At 51.2% G+C, this 21,110-nt stretch overlaps 1 protein-coding gene across 1 annotated transcript; it reads left to right on the top strand.

The window, feature by feature from the left end:
• The first annotated feature begins 7,752 nt into the window (after positions 1 to 7,752).
• On the top strand, positions 7,753 to 18,616 carry NPTX2 (neuronal pentraxin 2). Its single transcript, XM_029221978.1, has 5 exons — positions 7,753 to 8,178; positions 9,779 to 9,995; positions 15,185 to 15,429; positions 17,173 to 17,352; positions 18,389 to 18,616. Exons 1-5 carry the CDS (start codon positions 7,753 to 7,755, stop codon positions 18,614 to 18,616), a joined length of 1,296 nt encoding a protein of 431 aa, XP_029077811.1.
• The last annotated feature ends 2,494 nt before the right edge of the window (positions 18,617 to 21,110 follow it).

Below are 21,110 nucleotides of genomic sequence, written 5' to 3'. Positions count from 1 at the left end.
TTCAGGAAGCAAGACTTAAAAACCAATCATAACACAGTATCTCTTTCCACAAAAGATTTTTCCTTCATCCTAAGGGTTTTTAAATATTTCTTAATAAATCTCAGCTGGGATTCATTTGAGTTGGGGGGTGAAATAAAGATTGTTTAACGGCTCTTGTTGAAGAGGAAAAAGAATTGGTTGGAGAATTCATTTATTTAGGTTGCTTAAGTTTCAGGGAAATGTCCTCTATCCCCTTCCAACCAGAAGGGCTGTTCATTAGCTGGACTGAATCACGGAGCAAAAGAAGAAAGAGTCTGGGTGGAATAAGCTGCCATCTCTGCAACAAAAGCGGCGATGTACATGAAGGGTTTAATTCGCTTCGTGTGGTCTAGGGCTGAGTGGAGATGGCAATGGGACATCTGGAACACACACGAGCATACCTTCCTGATGGAAGCTAGTAATAGTGCAATTCCTCTCTGATTAGCAATCTAAAATATGCAGTCTCTTTGCACCTTTTTTTCAGCCAAGGAAGAGGCTGTCCCAGGTATGAACATCAGGATTCTAGGGGGAATAACTGATTCAGCTGAGATGAAAGAGCCAATAAAAATTTTAGCACGAAGCTCAAGGATGTACTGAACCTAAAGTGTTGAGAATAAACGTCATTGCAGAACTTATTTTTTCTCTGACCCTCGAACTTCAATTGCTCTTAGGGCTCAGAACCTCTGACAGTGCTAGGATAGAGTTTCATTCTTTTGTAATTTCACATTAACCCCCAGAAGAAAAAAAAGTCGCTAACCCTCCCTCCACCATTTCTGTGACACTTCCATCTGGGTATCCAGATGGGAGAATTTCAGAAAGTCTGGAATGTGTAGACATTTCAGACACAAAGTCTTTCTTTTGCTCAGTTAAAAACTGAACATTGTTACTACTCACACTTTGTTCATTCTTGAAAGTAGCTATTGTGGTCACCTGGCCAAAATAACGACCCTGTCTTTCCTTATGGATGCTAGGTGAGTGATAGCTACTGGAAATAAGATAAATTTGTCTTAAGGTATCCTTGGAGACAGAGAACAGACTTGGAACAGAGGACTAAAAGTCAGAGATTAATAACTACATCTCTTGTTTTCTTCCCAGTGGTTTTAACCTTCCCTTCTCTTGCCTGCTCCTTTAGATGCCCCTCACCTCCTATCTTCTATGCCTTTCATTATCCTTTTCAAGGGCTAATTCTCAACTTCTCCCTGAAAATGTTCCCTGCCATTCTTACACAGTGACTTTCTTCCTGCAAAAACACAGATCATGTACTGAGCAAAATCGTCTTTGTTTCTCTTCCATAGCACTATTATTGTTGTGCACAAAGATATCCAACAAGATATTTATTGAAAAGAGAGAGTACATCAGACCTAGATGTGGCCCTTAAGGAGCTCACAGTCCAGTAGAGAAGGTAATTATAATAGAGGCTGAAGTAGTAAGAGAAATAAAGAATGCAAAGACAAACTACTGTCCTTTATAATGTCACTTTAGACTGAGTAAAATCATGTAAACTTTGTGGAGAAGGAAACACGTATGGCAGAGCTGTGAAGGATGAATGAGTTTTATGGTTCCAGAATTGGCAGGAGGGTCAGTACAGATGTAGGAAACAACATGAACTCCAAATCTGAAGGATGGAAAGTGTGGGTCATGTGTGAAAAACATAGTTTACCTTGACTGGAAGGAAGGGTAGATTAAGAGATGTAGCAGAAAATGGGGCTGAGGGACTTCCCTGGTGGCGCAGTGGTTAAGAACCTGCCTCTTAATGCAGGGGAAACAGGTTCGAGCCCTGATCCGGGAAGATCCCACATGCCACGGAGCAACTAAGCCCGTGCGCCACAGCTACTGAGCCCGCGTGCCTAGAGCCCGTGCTCCGCAACAAGGGAAGCCACCGCAATGAGAGGCCCGTGCACCACAATGAAGAACCGCTAGCTGCAACTAGAGAAAGGCTGTGCGCGGCAACGAAGACCCAACGCAGCCAAAAATTAAAATTAATTAATTTTTTAAAGTCTTATTAAAAAAGTAGAGTTGAACAGTAGATTGGGAGGCAGATGACGGAGACTGAAGAGTTTACAAACATGCATAGGGAAATACTGAGTTTTCCGAGCAGAAGAGTTAAATGATTTAGAGTTGTGCTTCAGGAAAACGGATCTGGCAATAGAATGTAAGTTGAAAGGGAGGTGGCAGAGTTGCAGAGTTGAGTTAGGAGGTAATGGTATAGTTTAGAATAAAAGTAATGAGGTTGTATCAGTGAAGAGAGAGTTGACATATTGTAAAAATAGAATTAGAACTTAGAAACTGACTAGAATTTGAATGGATTTGGAGGGTGGAAGAGGAGACGACAGAGTTTTAAATGTGAATGACTTGGGAAACATTAATACATCAGAAAAAGGGGATACAGGATGAAGAAAAGAGGAATGGGGAAGAGAACAATTCATTTAGTTGAGGACATATTGAGTTAGAAGTGTTGGTAGCATATCCTTGAGGTGTCCAGCATGCAATTGGTTTATCATATTCTGGAGCTCTGTATGGATCAGGGAAAGAGTCACTAACATAGAGATCAGAACTAAAAGCACAGTAGAGAGTATACTGATGGGAGAGAACTATGACAGCTCAACTTTAGACACATGTGCAGGTAATGAAAGAAGATCAAGGAAAGAAAGAAAAAATTCTCCCAAAGCAAGAAGAAAATCAGAAGAATACAATACCATAGAAACAAATAGTGGAAAGTTTTAATTTAAAAAGGACTTAGCCAACAATGTTGAATGCTTTAAGTTCCAGGAGAAATATATGAAAATGGTCATTGGATCTGGTATGGCAAATTATTAATTTTTAAGGAAGCTGTTTCTGAGGAAGCCAAGCATTTTAAAGGGTTAATGAGTAAGCTAGGGAGTGGTACAGAGAAAAGGGCTCTTCACTGGGAACCAGAGAACCTGAGTTCCAGCTTGGCCCTGCTGTTAAGTGGCCATATGACATTTTGACCTTTCTTAAACTATTTCCCAGTCTTCAAAATTCTATAAAATCTCCTTCAATCTCACTTTCAGAGATTGAAGAAAGCTACCTGTGTGCCTAAACCACACGGAGATATTGAGTTACAGATATATGTCAGTTTTACTGCTTGTAACTTGTGTAAAACTGAAGCGCTTTCTAAGTGTTTCCTAATATAGAGAAATTGAGACTACATTCTAAGAGTATTTCCTCCAAGAAAACCAAGTTGATGAGGGCCCTTCCTTCAGCTCATCCCATCCCCAGTCTACTATCCTTTACTTTTAAAAACTGAGCTAAGACATTATCCTCAGTTTATCCAGTATCTTGTTCTACTGCTTGAAATCAGAGAATGCCACCAAAAGCCCCTTTTTTGTTTGCTGAAATCAGTTGGGTAATATTAATAATCAATCCCCCCAAATCATGGTTTTCCAGCCACATGTGATCGTACACTAGTACAGGAACACTTCCTGAAACTCAATGTCTCATACCACATGCTTCCAAAATTAAACCAGAAATATGTTATTTGAGAAGAACCCAGATGCACCGAAGAGAGAACATTTGCTTTATTTAGTGGCCTTATATCTATTGGGATCCCCTGGCAATACAAACTCAGAATCACTGAAATGTTAAGGACTATAAATCTTTTAGTTGGGTCCAGGCACATAGTCTAGAGATTTTAAGTTAGTGTAGATGTAAAACAGTTCATTTTGACTGAATTCTCTGATTAAAGTTAATAAATACAATGCTTTATCTTAAAAAAACAACACAAAGTAGGATAACATTCTCTTGCTGAGACACCAATAAATTTTCCTTAAGTTCTCATCCCTTCCTTTCCTCCAAAGAGGCTGACCTGTTCTTTCTCAAGAATCCTTTCTTGCCTATTTCATTTCAACTTGATGTCATAGAAAACAAAGGAAAATTTTTAAGTTTGTTTTTAAAAAAATGTATATAATTCATCTCTGAATTCAGTGGTTAAAGAGGGAAGAAAAGGACAATTAGGACCTATTGTGCACCTGCTATATGCCAAACATGTTCACATACATTATCTCACTCAAGCCAGACAAAATTTTGTAGTAAATTTAGCTTTGAAGTTAGAGATAAGAACTGAGGCTCAGAGAGGTTAAGCTATCCTCTCAAGGTCAAATGGCAAGTTATAAAACTAGAATTGAAACAAGAGCTGTCTGACTCCAAAGCTCAAGCACTTTCTACTCTACCATGCAGTTCATTCTAGTGAAATATCCACTCTTGAGGGGGGTCTTAGTATTTTAAGCATAAAAGATTATTAGTTAGGAGTCTCTGGAGTCTCCAAATTTTGTTGTATATGCACTGAATCGTACATTAAAAAAACAAAAAGACAAAAACACCACCAACCACACACTCTTAGTCCCCCCCCCCCCCCCCCCACACACACACACACACACACACGACTGAAATTCAGAACCGAGGACAGTTCCTCAGTCATGTTTGCAGGAAGTTGTCCTTGGATTCTGTTATTGAGCTCAAACCCCCATTCTTGACTTCCCAAGTGGCACTGAGAAAGAGAGAAGGAAATGTAAAAAAGTATAAGATGGATCCTCTGACACCATGGTGGAAATTAGCACATTTCCCAGAAGACCAAGATAAAAATGCATGTGAGAAGAACAAGAGAACCAAGCAGATGGGGCAATAAAATGGAGGTGGAATGAGCTCATCAGGATTCCCAGCACACGGTTTCAGTCCACCGTGGGCGCTCAGCTAACCTGGGAGCCAGGAGACATAGTGAATGAGTGGGTGGCTACTATGCTGCAGCATAAATTACACTAAGAGATTAGGTGGAGCTGATTCACTGCTACAGATCTGCATGACTTTCCAAGTGAAGGAGATTCTGTGGGCCCTGGTCTCTGCCACTCATGCAACCATATTCATGGGTAGCCTGAGTCAGAGATGCAGGATCCTTCAGGTAGACGAGGTTGCTGTGCTGTCAGTAAATCAAGGGCAAACCTCCATGCCGCCAAGGGCGGATTTCAACCCCAGCTATGGCCTCTCCCTGTGAGAAGGGTTACCTGCTGTATCACAAGCACCCTGCCTTCCCATAGTCACCCTTGGCTACAGGTGGTTCACAACACAAACAGAAATGACAAGGCTCTGGGACATTCATTACACCGAACAGTGATGCTTTCTCAAACTACCAGCTCTTGAGCATCATCAGAAGGGCCTTCGGAGAGTCTAGTCTCACCCCCTTATCTTATACACAAGGGAACTGATGTCCAGAGAGGAGAAATGACTTGCCCCCAAACCATTTAGCTAGTGACAGAATTGGTATGAGGACTCCTTCCTAAGCCAGCAGACTTTCCACTGCACCAGGAAGACAAAACAAAGTCCTAAATAGCACATACCCTGTTAACTAAACCCTCTAATTATACTGCCTCCAAAGAAAATAACATCTTAAATGCCTGGGTCATTCCATCTGGGCTTTGGCAGTTTCACTGATCACTTCTCATACCGGAAATCTTTTCAGAAATTTATGAGTAAATATTTTGGGATATATGCTTTGTTATTTCTATGTCTTCTTGTACACTGTTTTCTTTATTCAGGAGGAAATTAGAATTCTGGAAATACACTTGATTTAATTATTAAAGGAACAAGCCTCTATTTCAAGCTGTAAATATGAATCTATCAGTCTATGCCAAGAAAGGATATATGGGAAAATATAGGCATACTGTCCTAATTGTCACATCCAATTAAGATCCACCCAGGTCTATGTGTTAAAAGAAACATTGGACCTCTGAGAGAAAATTGAAAAGTCAAATCCTTATCTGGGTAATTCTCAACACGTCTGGATGCAGAGCACTGTGGAATAATCTAAAATGTGACATTTTACAAAGTGCTTTGCAACCTTGTTACTTCATTATTGCAGTTTGTGTATATGAGGGCTCATTTGAACTTGGGGAGTTTCCAAAGAGTTGAAGTAAGAAGGATGTAGGAGGAACGAGTCTATTCAAGGTCATACTTACAGCCTGAAACTGATACCTCCGGGTGGTGCAGACCAACAGAGACATTAGCCACCCAACCCCCACTCCACACCTTCTCTACTATAGTGAATATTCTTACCTGAACCATCATGGCTTCCACTGTCCTCTGCCTTGAGTGCTGTGGAGACCAGATTTCCTGTCTCTAATGTTTATGCATGAAGAGATTTTCATGTATAGAACTTTTTCTTGTAATTTAGCAACATTATCCTTGAAAACCCCACAGCTATTTACATAATGGAAGCTATTGTTCGAAGTGCAAAGCAGGTCAAAATTCGGTTTCTGGAGATTAATCACTGCAGTCTATTTCATATTATCATAATAATTTCATTTACTTTGATAGTTTGTTTTCAGAATCAACCTCAGCTTCGGTGTAGAAGTGACAAATCCATTTGTTTCTCGTATAATGGATAATATGATTAATGACCTTGCCACAGGATTCCTTAAAAACAGAAAAAAATAAAGATTTCCACTTATAATGTGCAGTAAACCAGTTCCGTCTGTAGCTTTGCACCAAAATCTCTCTGAACTTGTTTGTAAACCACAGCCCAGATTCTGAAACAAATTTGCTCCTGCCTTTGGGGGTTCCTGTCCGTCGATGTACCCTCCAAGAATCTGAGGACAGTGGTTTCTAATGGGGAAACTGGACACGGTGGGCAGCCCATTCACAAGGGTGACGCACGGTTTCACCACATGGCGCCATCTCAACGCGACTGCGGTCGGGATCAAGGCCCATCCAGCCCAGGCCTTGCTGCATAAGGTCACCACCCGGTGGGCTGTCGCCGGACCCGCACGGGAGAGCCCTGCGCGTGGCCTCGAGACTCCGGCCCACTGCACTCCCCTAGCTGGAGGCAACGTGGCCCAAGGGTGCGCGGGCGACTCCTTCTGCGTCTGGCGCCTGTTTCTGGTCCCCGCAGACCTGAGAATTCTTTCCGGGACGGGGACGGGGACGAGGCCGCTGAGGGCGTCCCGGAGGCGGCCGTCGTGCGTCTCTTTCCCGCTTTCTGAGTGAGGGGGCCGCGGGCGGGGGTCAACGGCAGCCCACGGTTCGAGTCCCGCTCGGGCGCCTCCTCACTTTCTCCACTTGTGAAATGGGGGTCGCCCCCGCCCCGGGGCTGCGGCGACCGCGGAACGAGGCCTGGCGCCGCGCCCGCAGCCCAGAGCCGCCCCAGGGGCCGCCGGGGCACCAGTGGGCTCTTGGCTTCTCCACAGCCCGCGACGCCCGCGTCCTCAGGTGGGTCCGAGGGGCGCCTGGACACGCCGGCCGAGGCTCCCGAAGGCACCCAGAGCCTTTTTTACCTCAGCTCCCCGGTTCTCGGGGACCCGGGGGCCCAAGCTCGCGCCCTCAGCTGGGGCTCACACGCCCACCCCCAGGTCCGCCGCTCCGCCGCTCCGCCGCTCCGCCGCTCCGCGAGTAGGCGCCCCCGCCCCGCCCCCTGCGTGACGTGAACCAGGCCAGGCCAATCAGAGCTCGCGGCGCCGCTCCTCATGCGCTGGGCACCCCCACTCCCTTCCAGCTTAAGAAAGGGCGCTCGGGCCCGGCCTGGCCAGAGCGCGGAGCCAGGCAGAGCGAAAGAGACATACGACGGCTGGCGGCTCTGCGGGCTCCCGCGCTCCCGCTGCCCTCGAGCGGCGCGCCCGGCCGCAGCCCTCCGCGCAGGCGCCCCCGCCGCCCGCCCCGACGGCGCCCGCTAGCCCGCTAGCCTGCCCGCCCGCCCGCGGATGCTGGAGTGAGCGCGGCAGCGGCGGGATGCTGGCGCTGCTGGCCGCTGGCGTGGCGCTCGCTGTGGCTGCCGGGGCCCAAGACGGCCTGGCGCCCGGCAACCGCTTCGTGTGCACTGCTTTGCCCCCGGAGGCGGCGCGCGCCGGCTGCCCACTGCCCGCGATGCCCATGCAGGGCGGCGCGCTGAGCCCCGAGGAGGAGCTGCGGGCCGCGGTGCTGCAGCTGCGTGAGACCGTCGTGCAGCAGAAGGAGACGCTGGGCTCGCAACGCGAGGCCATTCGCGAGCTCACGGCCAAGCTGGGGCGCTGCGAGGGGCTTGCGGGGGGCAAGGCGCCGGGCCGGGCGGCCTCGGGCAAGGACACCATGGGCGACCTGCCGCGGGACCCTGGCCACGTCGTGGAGCAGCTCAGCCGCTCTCTGCAGACCCTCAAGGACCGCCTGGAGAGCCTCGAGGTAGCAGGGCGAGGGGTCCCTGGGGGAACGTCCCCGAGGCTCAGGGCAGAGGAGGGGCGCATGGTCCTGCCACCAGGTTGTGCGGAACACGGCAGCCCGGACGCGCTCAGAAGCAGGGCGAGCTGGGTTCGGGGTCAGGGGCGTTCTCGGTCCTGCTCTGGAACTTACTTGCTTGGCTCGCATCCCTCCTCCCCACCTCCTTACTGGAAGGGAAGGGTTAAATCGCCCCGCACGCCAGGACTGCCAGCTGTGCGGCCATTCACTTCCCGAGGTCCGAGCTGGCGAACGCGGATGGCCTCCTCTCTCTCTTTGCAAATCTCCGAGTCTCCCCTAGCAGGACGCGCTCGTGAAGCTTCTGTCGGGTGACGTGAGGCTGCCGCGTGAGGTCAGCAGCCCTGGGCGTCCGGTGTTTCCTTTCATAAATCAAGTTGGGCTGGACGAGAGCAGGTGGAGGTCCGGGGGTCTCGGCGGGAGGCGAGCGCGGGCCAGTCACCGGCCATACTAGACGCGCCTTGGAGGAAACCTGGTTGACTTCAAAGCCACTGTCCCCAAATTGCGCGGATCTAAGGTGCCCTTCCCGATTGCTTTGGGGGAAGGGACCTTATTCCCTTCTCTCTTGGAAGGCGTATGCAGTTTGGAACTTTGAGAGAGAAATGTTCATTTAATTTCTATCTTTACTTTCCACCCTGTTTAAGCAGTGTGGATGTTTCTGTTATACACGTTTACCAAAATACTACTTCGCAAAACTAGGTTTCAATTACAGGTGGTAATTATTGCAAAATTTCTTGAGAGTTTCCCGTGGCATGATGGCTAAATACAGTATTTCCAGCATCTGTATATCCTTCGATTCATTGTGATTAATAACAGTTAACATTTCTGGAACACTAAATACGCGCCAGGCGTATTATCTAATTTTAACCCGTGCGACAACCCCGTGAGGCAGATCCTATAATCTGCATTTAAAATTTGGAGCACTTAGAGAGAGGGGGTAAATAGCTTGCCAAGGACTCATGGCTAGACAGTGGCTGGCTGCCTTCAGAGCCAGCAAAATGGTAGAGGAGTGAAAGAAATAAAAGCAAAGATTTCTGGAATTCAGAGTAGTCACGCTTTAGAGTTCTCATTTTCCAGTAACATCCCTGCAACCCTAGTCACGCACCTTTGTGCCATACTGGAGCTTGGGGGGGGTTAGATGAAAGTTCATCAGTTTTGAGGACCATTTGATTAACTCTTTCTCTCTCTTTTAATCCTAGCTGTATTTTGGTCTTTACTTGAGAATGACAGATATTGGTTAAATTTTTGACCTTTTAGTAAAAGAAGAAAAACAGCTTTCTCAGAGGGGAAATGAGATTCCTAAGTTTCAGATATCGCAGCAGAGCAATTCTTGTCTGACTATGAAATCCTTTCCATACCCCCAACCAAAAAAAAAAAAAAAAAAAAGCATCAGTGAAATGCTCCCTTTCCTGCCACTGGCACGATTGAATACTCCCACTTTGGAAGCTTCTCCCTGTGTGTGGGGGGGCATTAGAGCTACATCTCCCAGTTTCTTTTTAACTGGCCTTAATACTTCTCCCGCTTGCATCCACTCCTCCCCCACCCAAAGCACCAGCTCCGAGTGAACGTGTCCAGCACGGCGCTGCCCGGCGACTTTCGGGAGGTGCTGCAGCGGCGGCTGGGGGAGCTGGAGAGGCAGCTGCTGAGCAAGGTGGCCGAGCTGGAGGACGAGAAGTCCCTGCTCCACAACGAGACCTCAGCTCACCGCCAGAAGACCGAGAGCGCCCTGAACTCGCTGCTGCAGAGGGTGACCGAGCTGGAGCGAGGTGAGTGCTTCACCAGTGTCTCTGTGGCCCCTTGGCTGACATCCATCCGGCCCCCCAGCCCACTGTCTTCCTTCTTGGCTGCCCCTTCTTGGCTTGGAAGTGGGGCTCAGAGCAAGGGAGGGCAGGCCGGGAGGGGTCAGCAGCACAGCCCTCTTGGCCATTGACAGATGAGGCCACTCCCAGACCCCTGCCTGCTGACTCTCGGGGCAGTGGCTCTGCTCCCGAGTTTCCCGAGTTTGCTCGGCTCTGAGGCTGCTCTCCCATCACCTCTGAACCTTCAGTCCTGGGTGCAGAAAACCACCTGACTCCTTACCATCCAATCAACAATCCACCTCTCCCTTCTGCCTCTCACTTCTCAGGTGAAGTGTTGCTTTTTCAACCTGAGTCATCTCATGGTGCACAGGGTTGGGGTTTCTCCCCCACAGGTGGGCCGACTTGGCCTTGTTGGCACTTGTCAGAGATGGTGGGGATGGAGGGGGGCTGATGGCTGATGGGAGTGGCCTGGTTTTCATCACTTGTGCTCAGACCCCCGTTGTCAGCGGTGATTGTGGCACCACATGGTTCATGGCTGTTTTTTGTTGTTGTTGTTTTATAGTCTGTAGTTAGACTCACTCATTCCTTTTATTGCATGATAAATTATAGGTATATCTGACTTAACAGATGTACTATAGCTCTGAAGATTCTGGAAAGGATTCCTCAGCCAATTGTAATAGCAAAATAGTGTTCATAAACAGGACTAGGTTCTGGTTAGGAAAACATGTCCCGAAATCCAGCTGGGTCAGTTGTGACCAGCCAGGTGGCTTTTCTTTTAGCCAGGTTAGAGACCATTGTACCTGATTGGTTGTACTTATGTAGTCCCAGCAAGAAGTGTTTGTGCTAGCCCAATTTCCTCCTTGCCCAGTTATGGCTGATTAATTCAAACTGGATTGCTAGGTCTCCAAAGAAGAGCTTGTCATTAATGTCTTTCTAGGGTGAGACATTACTGACCGCTTTGCATTTGTATTATTCCCACTACACGAATCCAAACTCGCACAGCATGCGTGAACAGGAAGCAGACAATGAGGGTGACTGATAACAGCCATTTCTGGAATTAACCCTGCCCCCAGCCCCACTGGCATCGTCCGTGGAAAAGCAAGACGCTCAGGATCAGCTCGGACAAACAACCTAATCCCTGACCTCCTGCCAGGTGGCCATTTCAGTCCCTTCTTACCTAGTCCCTGCAGCAGATTCTGAGTATCTTTCTCTTCTCTGGTCACTTTCTGGTGGGTAAGTTTCTTCCACAGACAGGAAGGGGAGGGATCAAGGGCCCTAGATCATTCAGATTGCACGGGGTGTGAAGTTTTACGTCTGCTGGTAGTGGATATAAGATTGTAGTCTTTTCAGATACACTAAGCTGACAAGGGCAATTTCTCATGACTCAGTTTTATGAATGGGTAGGTGAATGTCCAATGGCAGAATGTCCACTTACTCTTTCAGCGACGTCGGCTCCGCAGGGCCCGATGGAGTCACCCAAGGGGATGGTGTTTCTGTTTCATTCGATTTAGTCACTTTTACAGCAGCATCCCAGAAGACACAGGTCTCCTTCATCCCTTTCCTGTTCTCTCCCTCCAGAAAAGTCTGTCCTTCCTTCCTTCCTCTTATTATTACACTTGGATTCTTGAGTTAAAAAAAAAAGTCCTCTCTGCCTCACCTTCATTGCTGGGTGACCTCAGGAAGCTCATTAGGTCTCAAGAGCCTTCCCCCGAGGCAAAGCAACTGCAGCTCAGGCCTCTGTCACAGGGCAGGAGGAGAGGAAGGCAGCGTCAGGGCCAGGGGAGGGTGGCTCAGGTTCCCTTGCCCAGCCTCGCCCTCATGGGACCTGGAACCTGCAGGCTGAGGGAGCAGGGACACTGCAGTTACTCAGTAGCTTGAAGCAGGGTTGGCTGTAGAATGAGGGGAGGGCTTTGCCAGAGACCTTGGTGGCTGTATACCTCACTTGGCATGGCAGCCGCATGGCTACAAGGAGGTGGGTTAGTAGAAGCCCACTGAGTTAGAGCGTGGAGACAGGATTCCTGTTATACCCATTTCATAGACCAGAAAATTGCTCCAAGGTTCTCAGCCAGATGTGTCATGTGGGGAGAGGGGACCGGCTGGTGAGCAGCCGCAGTCACATAATCCCGCCCCTCCCCGTTTTGTTCTGTGACTCCAGGGGGGTTGTGAGTTTCACGTGGCTTCCTCTAAGGTTCTTCATCATGGCTTGGGCCACCCAGGAGATGCCACTTTTTGACTCTCCCTCCCATCCTTAGCCTGTCTGTTCACAGCCAGAAAGCAACAGTCAGGGCTCACCCCAGCCAGTCTGATTCCTGCACCCATGCTCTTTGGTGCTACGGAAAGCCCTCAGAACTCACCTGGCCCAGAGGGGAAGTCCGTGTTCGAACTAGAGCTGGACTGCACAACATAGAGCTGGACTGCACGACATTAAGTCCCCTGGCTGGCCATTCTTGCAGAGCCCGCAGGCCCTGGCACTGGGCAGCAGCTCAGCCTTTGCTGTCCTCTGCCTTTTGACCCCACCACGAGAATTCTCGAACCCTGTTTGCTCCACCCAGCCGTGGGATGAGTCTTTGAGGAAAGGTATCATCTGCTGACCGATTGGCCTTCTGGGCAGTTCTGAGTTTATGTCTGTCATGTAGAGACAAGTGTGAAGGGATATGTAAACTCCCAGGCCCCAAATATACCATGAGTAGAATATACACTGTGTTCCTTAGAAGCATCCTGCTGAGCCCAGAGGAGAGAGACCTCCACCATATGCAAAGTGGGGGCTTTGGGGTGCTCTGGCCTTCGCCGCATCGTCCCCTGCCTGTTAAGTGCCTGTTCTGCACCAGACGCTGGCCTCTGAGCTCCACATTCTCTATCCTCTGTAACCCCTGCAACAACCCAGTGAGATGGGATCTAGTTAGACGAGGGACTGAGTCAGAGCTAAGCAATGCCTGCATTCACGTGGCTGGCAGATTGCAGAGCTGGGGTTGAGGTTAGTGGTGACCCCCGAGGACCAGAGTCATGAAGGCTGCAGCCTGGAGGGGCATGTGAGCTCCGGCCATGCTGGGCGGGAGGCTCCTCCCAGCCCAGTGGTGTGCATCCAACCCTGTGTGTGCCCCTGCCGCCCAGGCCCCACGGGTGCTCATTTTCTTTATTGTGAGACCTCCTCATCTGTGGCTGCCTCCAGACACAGGTCCGCCGGCGAGGGAGAGCTGAGCTCGGAGTTGAAGTAAACGTTGGAATCCTTGTCTCTTTGGTCTCAAGCCACCCCCCTCCTTAGCTTGTCTGCCACCTGCAGTCTCTGATTTATTGGTCAGGGCTTTTAATTCCTTAATTGGTTTTAACTGAGTTTCCTCTGAACCTCCAAGCTGTTTTATGTAAATAGAGGGCACCGGCTTTCGAGGTATGGCCACCCCTTGGCTCTCCCAGCTCTGATGAAACCTCTGTTGTCACCGAGCTAACGATATTACTGACACCGAGCCTTATTAAGTCAGCAAGCCTGCCCACCTGCCAGGAGAGAAGCAATTTCTCTCTATTAGATAATCACATCTCGTGAAAACACGAGCGTTTGCAGATTAAGTACGCGCAGCTGCGCGTAGCGGGAAGCGGGACTTCCGTTCCTGGTTCTGTCACTCACGGGCTGCGTGACCTGGGGTAAGTCCCGTGGTGCCCCCACTGTGCAACCTGCCAAATCGGGGAGTTGGGGCTTTCTGGTTCTCTCTCTTAGCTCTGCTTCAGCCTCATGTGGGGCCCGTGCCAGCCTAACCTGTAGCCTGGCAGCATCCTCGGCCTCCCCAGGCAACAGGGTCTTCCCAGCCCTCGCCGGGTGCTCCACGGCCTTGGGAGGTCAGGATGGATGAGGCAAGACTGCACAACCAGCAGATAGAAGTAAATGCTACGTATGAAGCCCAGATTCTAGTATTCCTATGCTGCCTGTTCCGGAGAGGTTGGAAGGGTGACCCTGGGCCCTGCTGCCTCCCTTTGCAGAAGGTCCTTCGGTAGGTGTGAACCGTGGCACCGAAGAGCTTCTCTCACGTGTTCCTCCCTGTGGCAGAAAATGAGTTTGGGGGATCGTGATGGAGAACGTTCATCCACTCTGGGTCCTGTTCTACAGAGGGGGCAAGAAAGGGACAGACTTAGTCCACTAGTGACATGGGCAGTTTGGTTCCAGGCCGGGAGAGCCTGCCTGTCTTTGACAGGGATGGGGACCATCTGGCCCCTTGTGTGTGTTTAATAAATACTTGTTGAACGAATGAAAGGCATTTAGGTTCCTTCCCTGGCAGCGCCTGGTCCCCAAATAAGAGGGAAGCTTTTGCTGTGACAGCTCCCAGAGTCACCAGTCCCCTGCAAACTCTGAGATCTGTGATAACCAGGCAGGGGCTTGTCTTCTTGCGTGTTTATTTATGATGCTGCCATTAATTTTGAGCTTAAATCAAAACTGTACTGAAAATGACTTAGACCTGTTTAAGAGTATCACTAGTTTTCAAAAGGTCTGGGAAGTGCCATTTACATGGGGACGGCCCCAGGCAGGCCTCAAGGGTCAAGACCCTGGCCTGTGGGTAGCCTCTGTGGAGAGGGAGCCTCTGCATTTCCCTGCCTCCCATTGCTTCCAGACTGCAGGAGACGGTCCATCAACTTGGTGTCCTCTTGAGGAGAGCAGGGCAGATCATGAGCAAAGCAATTCACACCAGGGATTTAGTCCAAAAGCCCCTTCTGACTTACGTTGTGTCGAGTCACGGGTGCCTGGCTCCGTCACCTCGGGCGGTGGTGATTCTTCTGGGGGAGAAGTGACATGGACTCATTGGGGGACAAGTGTCTTTGGAGCGCCTGGGTTCCTGTAAGATGTCCTGCCTCCAAGCCCAGCAGGCCCCTGACCCAGCCCTGCTGAAGGGGCAGGGATTTCAAGCAAACAGTGGAGGGAACAGGGTTTCTGGCTTAATTTAACCAGAAAGTTAAATCCAGCTTGCCCCTACCCACTTCCTTGAGCTTCCAAGAGTGAGGATATGCCTGTTTCCCGCTGGAGCTTCAGCACTGAACAGCAGCCGGTCAGTAGCAGGTGCTCCGTTGCTTGGGGGACCCGCTGGTAGGCCGGGCGGGGGTCCAGGTGGGCTGCCGCTCTGGGTTGTGGTTGAGAGGGGGCTCACATGCTGCTGCCCCTCTCTCCCCCGCCCCAGGCAACAGTGCTTTCAAGTCGCCTGATGCCTTCAAAGTGTCCCTCCCGCTCCGCACGAACTACCTGTACGGCAAGGTCAAGAAGACGCTGCCCGAGCTGTACGCCTTCACCATCTGCCTGTGGCTGCGGTCCAGCGCCTCGCCAGGCATCGGCACCCCGTTCTCTTACGCGGTGCCCGGGCAGGCCAACGAGATCGTGCTGATAGAGTGGGGCAACAACCCCATTGAGCTGCTCATCAACGACAAGGTGAGGCCTGCTGGGCTGGCCACCCCCCATCCTGGCGGCCACCGAGGTTGGGATGTTGCAGGGAGCCTGACATCTGGCCACGGGGCTGTCCTCCTCGCAGTGGGGACAGTTTTGGCCTGACTCAGTCCCACTCTGGGCAGGTGGCTGGGTAGGGGGCAGGGGGCAGGCAGCTGCAGCTTGTGGAGATCCAAGCTGTGAATCCCGCCAGGAAGCCTCAGAGGGTCCAGGCACAGAGGCCACGGAAGGAACAGAATGAGCTGGGTCGCTGCGTGCTAGCCTGAATTGTCACGGACCCTCAGGCCGGTCAGTGAGGGCTGCTCCCCGGGGCTGCACCAATTAGGCGAGGGTGTGTATTTGTGTGTGGGTATGTGTGTGTGTGTATGAGTGTGTGATATTTCTCATGAGCACATCTTTTAGTGGGGGGGGCTTGAAATATATTTATATACAATAAAATTTACACTTTTTAGTGTATAGTTCAACCAGTTTTAACCAATGCATACAATTATTGTATCCACCACAATTAAAATCTAGAACAGTTTCATCATCCTCCAAATTTCCTCATTCCCCTTTGTAGTCACCTCCTGCTCCTACCGCCGCCCATGGCAACCACCCATCTGCCCCCATCCCTGTAGTCCTGCCTTTTACAGAGTAAATGTCCCCTTTCTGACGGACTGGCTTATTTCGACATTCAGGAACGCGGTCTCCTCAAGAGATCAGCTCTGAGCATCTGCGGGACCCTCCAACAGCCTCACCTAAACTTAAGTCAGGCTCCACGTCACCCGAACTGCATCCTCACACCCTTCCTGCTGGAGCTGAGTGGTGAATGGCTGCACCAGCCCCCTGGCTGCCTGAGCCCCCAGAGCGCTCACCAGGCAATGGCCTCCCACCCTGTCTGTCTTTACTAAACCCGCCCTGGCTGGAACTGAAGTGGGAAATGCTGTGGAATCCAGCTTCAGGGCTCTTTCCAGTGGTGACTACATCCTTGAGCTAGGGATTAATTATTCTAAATAAGGCCCTTGGAGGAGGCAAGGCCGAGAGCCTTGTTTTCCTCTCGGGTTTAGATGTCGTGTAAATAGCCCATTCCTGGGAGGGAGCTCCGGGTTGCTAGGACACCAGCAGTAACAACACAGTGCTTCACAGGCCTACTGGTCTGTAGAGCACTCACAGGACTGCCAGGAGACAGTGTGGGTGGGAAAGGCCCTCCCCCCAGCTCTACGTGCATCCCCCCACCCCCTACACTCACACGTAATTGAAGGTGCTCTGTACAGGAGGACACACATACATGCAGATCCCCAAGTGCCACGATGGCACTTGGGACTTCGCCTGCAGAGGGTAGATGCCTGGTCTGTTTTCCAAAGAAATTGGTCCAGTAGAGTCCTGACTTCCCTTTAGATTCTCCAGTGAGGGATGTTCAGGACCAGTATGCGGGGTGGGGAGCCGTGTGTCACATTTGCTTGGTCTGCACAGAATCCTAGGCCCTTAACTAAGCCCAGGTCCAAGGGTGTCCAGTTGAAAGCAGGTCACCCTGAGGTCAGGGTGTGTACCCAGGCTGCCCCTTTCCCCTTAAGAGTCTGTGACACACGTGGTGTCTCCAGCCCAAGGGTCACTCTGAGCTGGGCAAGGTCAGGCATGTTACCCACAGAGCATAGAAGGGGAGCAGCAGTGGGCCCCGGGTCTCCGTATCCCCAGGTCAGACTCCTGGGAACCCCAAGGGGGCCCTCACCTGCACGTTGCCGCCCACAGGTCGCACAGCTGCCCCTGTTTGTCAGTGACGGCAAGTGGCACCACATCTGTGTCACCTGGACAACGCGGGACGGCATGTGGGAGGCCTTCCAGGATGGGGAGAAGCTGGGCACCGGGGAGAACCTGGCCCCGTGGCACCCCATCAAGCCGGGGGGTGTGCTGATTCTCGGGCAGGAGCAGGTGGGTGCAGGTGGGGTGCCGGGAGGAGCGGCTGGCAGGCCAAGCAGCACACGGCCGGGCCTGCGGGCTGCCCCTGGCCCTGCTCAGCTGTCTGTCTGCCTGCCGGACCTGGACCTGGCCACCGCAGCACGACGACCAGCCTGGATGGCCAGCATCCCTGCCGGCTCAGCCCGTGCTATCCTGTGGCCTAAGGGGCTGAGAGCGGGGATGGGGACACATCCTGCCCTTCCTGGCAGGGACCAAGTTGGTGTGGTGGGTTCAGACAGATTCTAGAATGGAGTCTGTCCGATACAGGTGAGCAGGAGTGACCCTGGAGTCCCAGGGTTAGGTAGCGACCCCGGGCCATCTCTCCAGCTGTTTGGCCTCTGCCGGCCACTGCCTTGACTCCAGATGCTGGGCGCTGGCTGGTATTGGCATCTTCCAGGAGCTGCCAGCTCAGGGTCGCGACCCTGATCCCCAGCAAGGGCACCTGGGGAACAACACCTGTGGGCGAGATGGGGCCAGGCCTCAGAGACTGCACTCAGAAAACTCGCCATCTGGGGCAGAGGCCGTCTGCTCTCGGGCAGATGAGAATTCACATTTCAGTCTGTGTTTGGGGTTTCCTGGAAAACGTGGAAAATGAGGGAACAGACGTCATGTCCTCTGGGGGGCTTTGAGTCTGGGCCCTTGGCTCTCCCCGCTCCCCACTACCCTGTTTCTTCTCCCCTGGGAGGGGCTGGGAGTCGGGAGACCCGGGTCCAGTCCTTGCTCTGGGGCCTTGGGCAAGGATCTCTCTGCTTAGTTTCCCCTCCCTAAAATGGGCCAGTTTGAGTCACGCCATTTCCCAGGCCTGACGTGCCCTAAAGCTTTGGAACTGGCAGGAATCAGTGGTCACGGGCTGCGATCTGAGTTGGGGAGTCAGGGAAATGCCCCAGTCCCCATCTCCCTCCCAGGCTGGCATCCCCCCACCTCCCCTGAAGCCGGTCACGCACTGGGACAGGTAGCAGATGTGTCTGCCTGTGAGCCTGCCCCGATGCAGTCTGTTCCTCTTTCCCAGGACACGGTTGGGGGCAGGTTCGATGCCACGCAGGCATTCGTGGGGGAGCTCAGCCAGTTCAACATATGGGACCGCGTCCTTCGTGCACAAGAAATCATCAACATCGCCAACTGCTCCACGAACATGCCGGGCAACATCATCCCCTGGGTGGACAACAACGTGGACGTGTTTGGAGGGGCTTCAAAGTGGCCGGTGGAGACCTGCGAGGAGCGTCTCCTTGACTTGTAGCCACCTGCTCCTCTGTCCAGGAGGCGGGGGTCGGGCCGTTCCCCTTACTCCCCCGGTGGAACGGTGTATAAACCTCCTGCCATAGTGCGCCGGGACCCCCAAAGCCCGTTCCCAGGGCATCTCTAAGCCTGAGGCGTTTGTCACCAGCTTTATTTGTTCCTAACCAAGATTTTGTTGGTTTGGGGGGAGGGGAAAGAAGCCCTGAGCTGCAGGTGGGTGGATTTCTGACTTCTGCTGTGAAGGGACTCTTGTCCTTAAAGCCCTGTTCAGCACCCCTGTAAATGCTAGCGCACCTCAGCCCTGCCCACCCTCTCGGATCCTTGGTGTCTCGTGTGCGCCGTCTGTCCGTCCCCTTCAGAGGCTGTGCATCCATCCCGCTGGAGTGGCCGCGTCCCTCGTGTGTTGAGTACACCCTGCTGTCAACTGAGCACACAGCAAACCACCCCCCGCCGTTCCACCCTCCCCCCAAAAGGGCCTTTCTCTTGATGTTCTTTACTCTGTGAATATTTCCGTCCCAGGAACTCTTGAGTCTACTGAGGAAGGTGGGCTGCCCGGACAATGCCCTGCCTTTTCCAAGGTGGAGGGGGCATCCATGGCTCCAGAGAGGGGGCTGTGAATGGGAACTCAGAACGGAGAAGGGCCATGGCAGCTGTCCCTCCCCCTCTGTCACCTCTCCCTCTGACCCATGCTTTGGCAGAATCCTGGTTGGGTATGGCTTTGAAAGGTGTCTTTTCTCCACTGGTGCCAAATGTTCAGTTGCAGCTTTTACAACCATTCGGTGTGGTTTGGGGAATTGATTTTTTTTTTTTTTTCCCGACAGAAAAGAGCAGCCGTTAGCTGGCTCGCATTTTTGATGTCTCGCCCCACTGTGAGGAACGTGCTAGTTTTTGTTTTTGTTTTTGTTTTTGTTGTTGTTGTTTGGACGTGCTAGTTTTAATTCATGTTGATTCCTGTAAGCATTTGACTGTCTCCAGTATTTCCCCCAGAATGTTTTCAGGAAACGGATGTCATTTGGCTGATGTCTGCTTAGTGACTCCAGGCTGATTAATTTATTGGACAGAGGTAGTAATTTATTTTAAAGATAACGTGATTAGTGGGGAAATTTATACAGCTAAATATTATATATTTTATTTTTCATACATGTTTGAAGTGCAAATCTGTGGATATTCCATTTGTAGGAGCAAGTCGACATGCCCATCCTAACACTGTATGCTACAAGAACTCTTCTGGTGATGGAATTTTGATTAAAATGCACTGGAAGGTGCCTTGATGTCTGCTTTCTCCTTGTCCGGGGCTGAGGGCAGGGAGGGCTGGTGCTTTGCAAACCCCGGCAGGAGGTTGTCCTCTCTGGTTAGACTGGGCCGAGCCCCAGGGGGTGGCCCCAGGGGAGCTGAGGACACTTGGAGGAGGGTGTGGTACTGGACTGCGCCCTTCCCTCCTCAACTCCAGGCTCCGTCTGGGGATGCCCCGCAGGCTCTTCCCAGCCTCTCTGTCCCCAGCCTGTCCCTGTCATCTCAACTGGGAATCAGGCTTAGCTAGATGACCCTCAGCGCCCTGTCCCAGGTGTGACACCTGTTCAGCATCTACTCTGTGTGCCCTGCATTAAAATCTCATTTAATCCTGTTCACGACCCCCGGAAAGAGTTCATCCCAATTCACAGGTGAATACGTGGAACAATTAAACAGTCACTTTGGGATCATACAGCTGACAAAGGGCAGAGCTGGGATCCCAGCCGGCCTGTGGCCCTGAAGGCCCTTCCACCCACCCCCCTGCCTCTGGCTTTTGGCTCCGAGGGGACCTAGGGCCAATGTGTCCTCCCAGTGCCACCTCTCTGTGTCCACCTGGCCCTGGTAGGTGTGTTGATATTTTCCTCATCTCCACAAATGTCAGGTATGCCTCCCTCACCCCCACTTTCTATTTTTGTATCTTTATTTCAGTAGCTGCAGAGTATAACTCAGTTTGTCCCCTTCCCGAGTGGCAATGTCTAAATTTTTATTCTAAGAGAGCAGAGTCCAGTCTAGGGGCCAAATGACACTATGTCATTGGGGCCAAATGACACAAATGTACTATGTGCTTGGTGTACTTGATAGGCCAAAATGGAAGCTGTGACTTCTAAAACCAAGATCATTACTGGGTCACTGAGGCTCTTGGAGTCTATTTTCAATGTTGTATGTTATGACTTGGCAGGAACTCAATCATTAGTGTTGGGTTGAACATGAAATTAGGCCAGGTTCCCTGCTTGGGGGGGTCTTTGGAATCCAAAGTGCTGAGGTCAGGTGGAGAGCAGTTTATTTGGAATCTCCTTCATGATGAAGCTACTCAGATCTCCCCGTGAAAGGCACTGAGGAATTACCTTATTTCATACCCACGCCAGACACTGAGCTTACCTTACCTGATTCCCTGGCACTGCTTCTTCCAGGAGCAAAACTTTGCATAAGGGCTTTGAACCCCTGCTGAGCCAGGTAACTTCCTTCCTGCAACTGGAGAAGCTCTG

The sequence above is a fragment of the Monodon monoceros genome, unplaced genomic scaffold, assembly GCF_005190385.1.
Source record: "Monodon monoceros isolate NGI ecotype Baffin Bay Population unplaced genomic scaffold, NGI_Narwhal_1 Super_Scaffold_13, whole genome shotgun sequence".
NCBI lineage: Eukaryota > Metazoa > Chordata > Mammalia > Artiodactyla > Monodontidae > Monodon > Monodon monoceros.
This window is presented reverse-complemented; position numbering and strand designations above follow the sequence as displayed.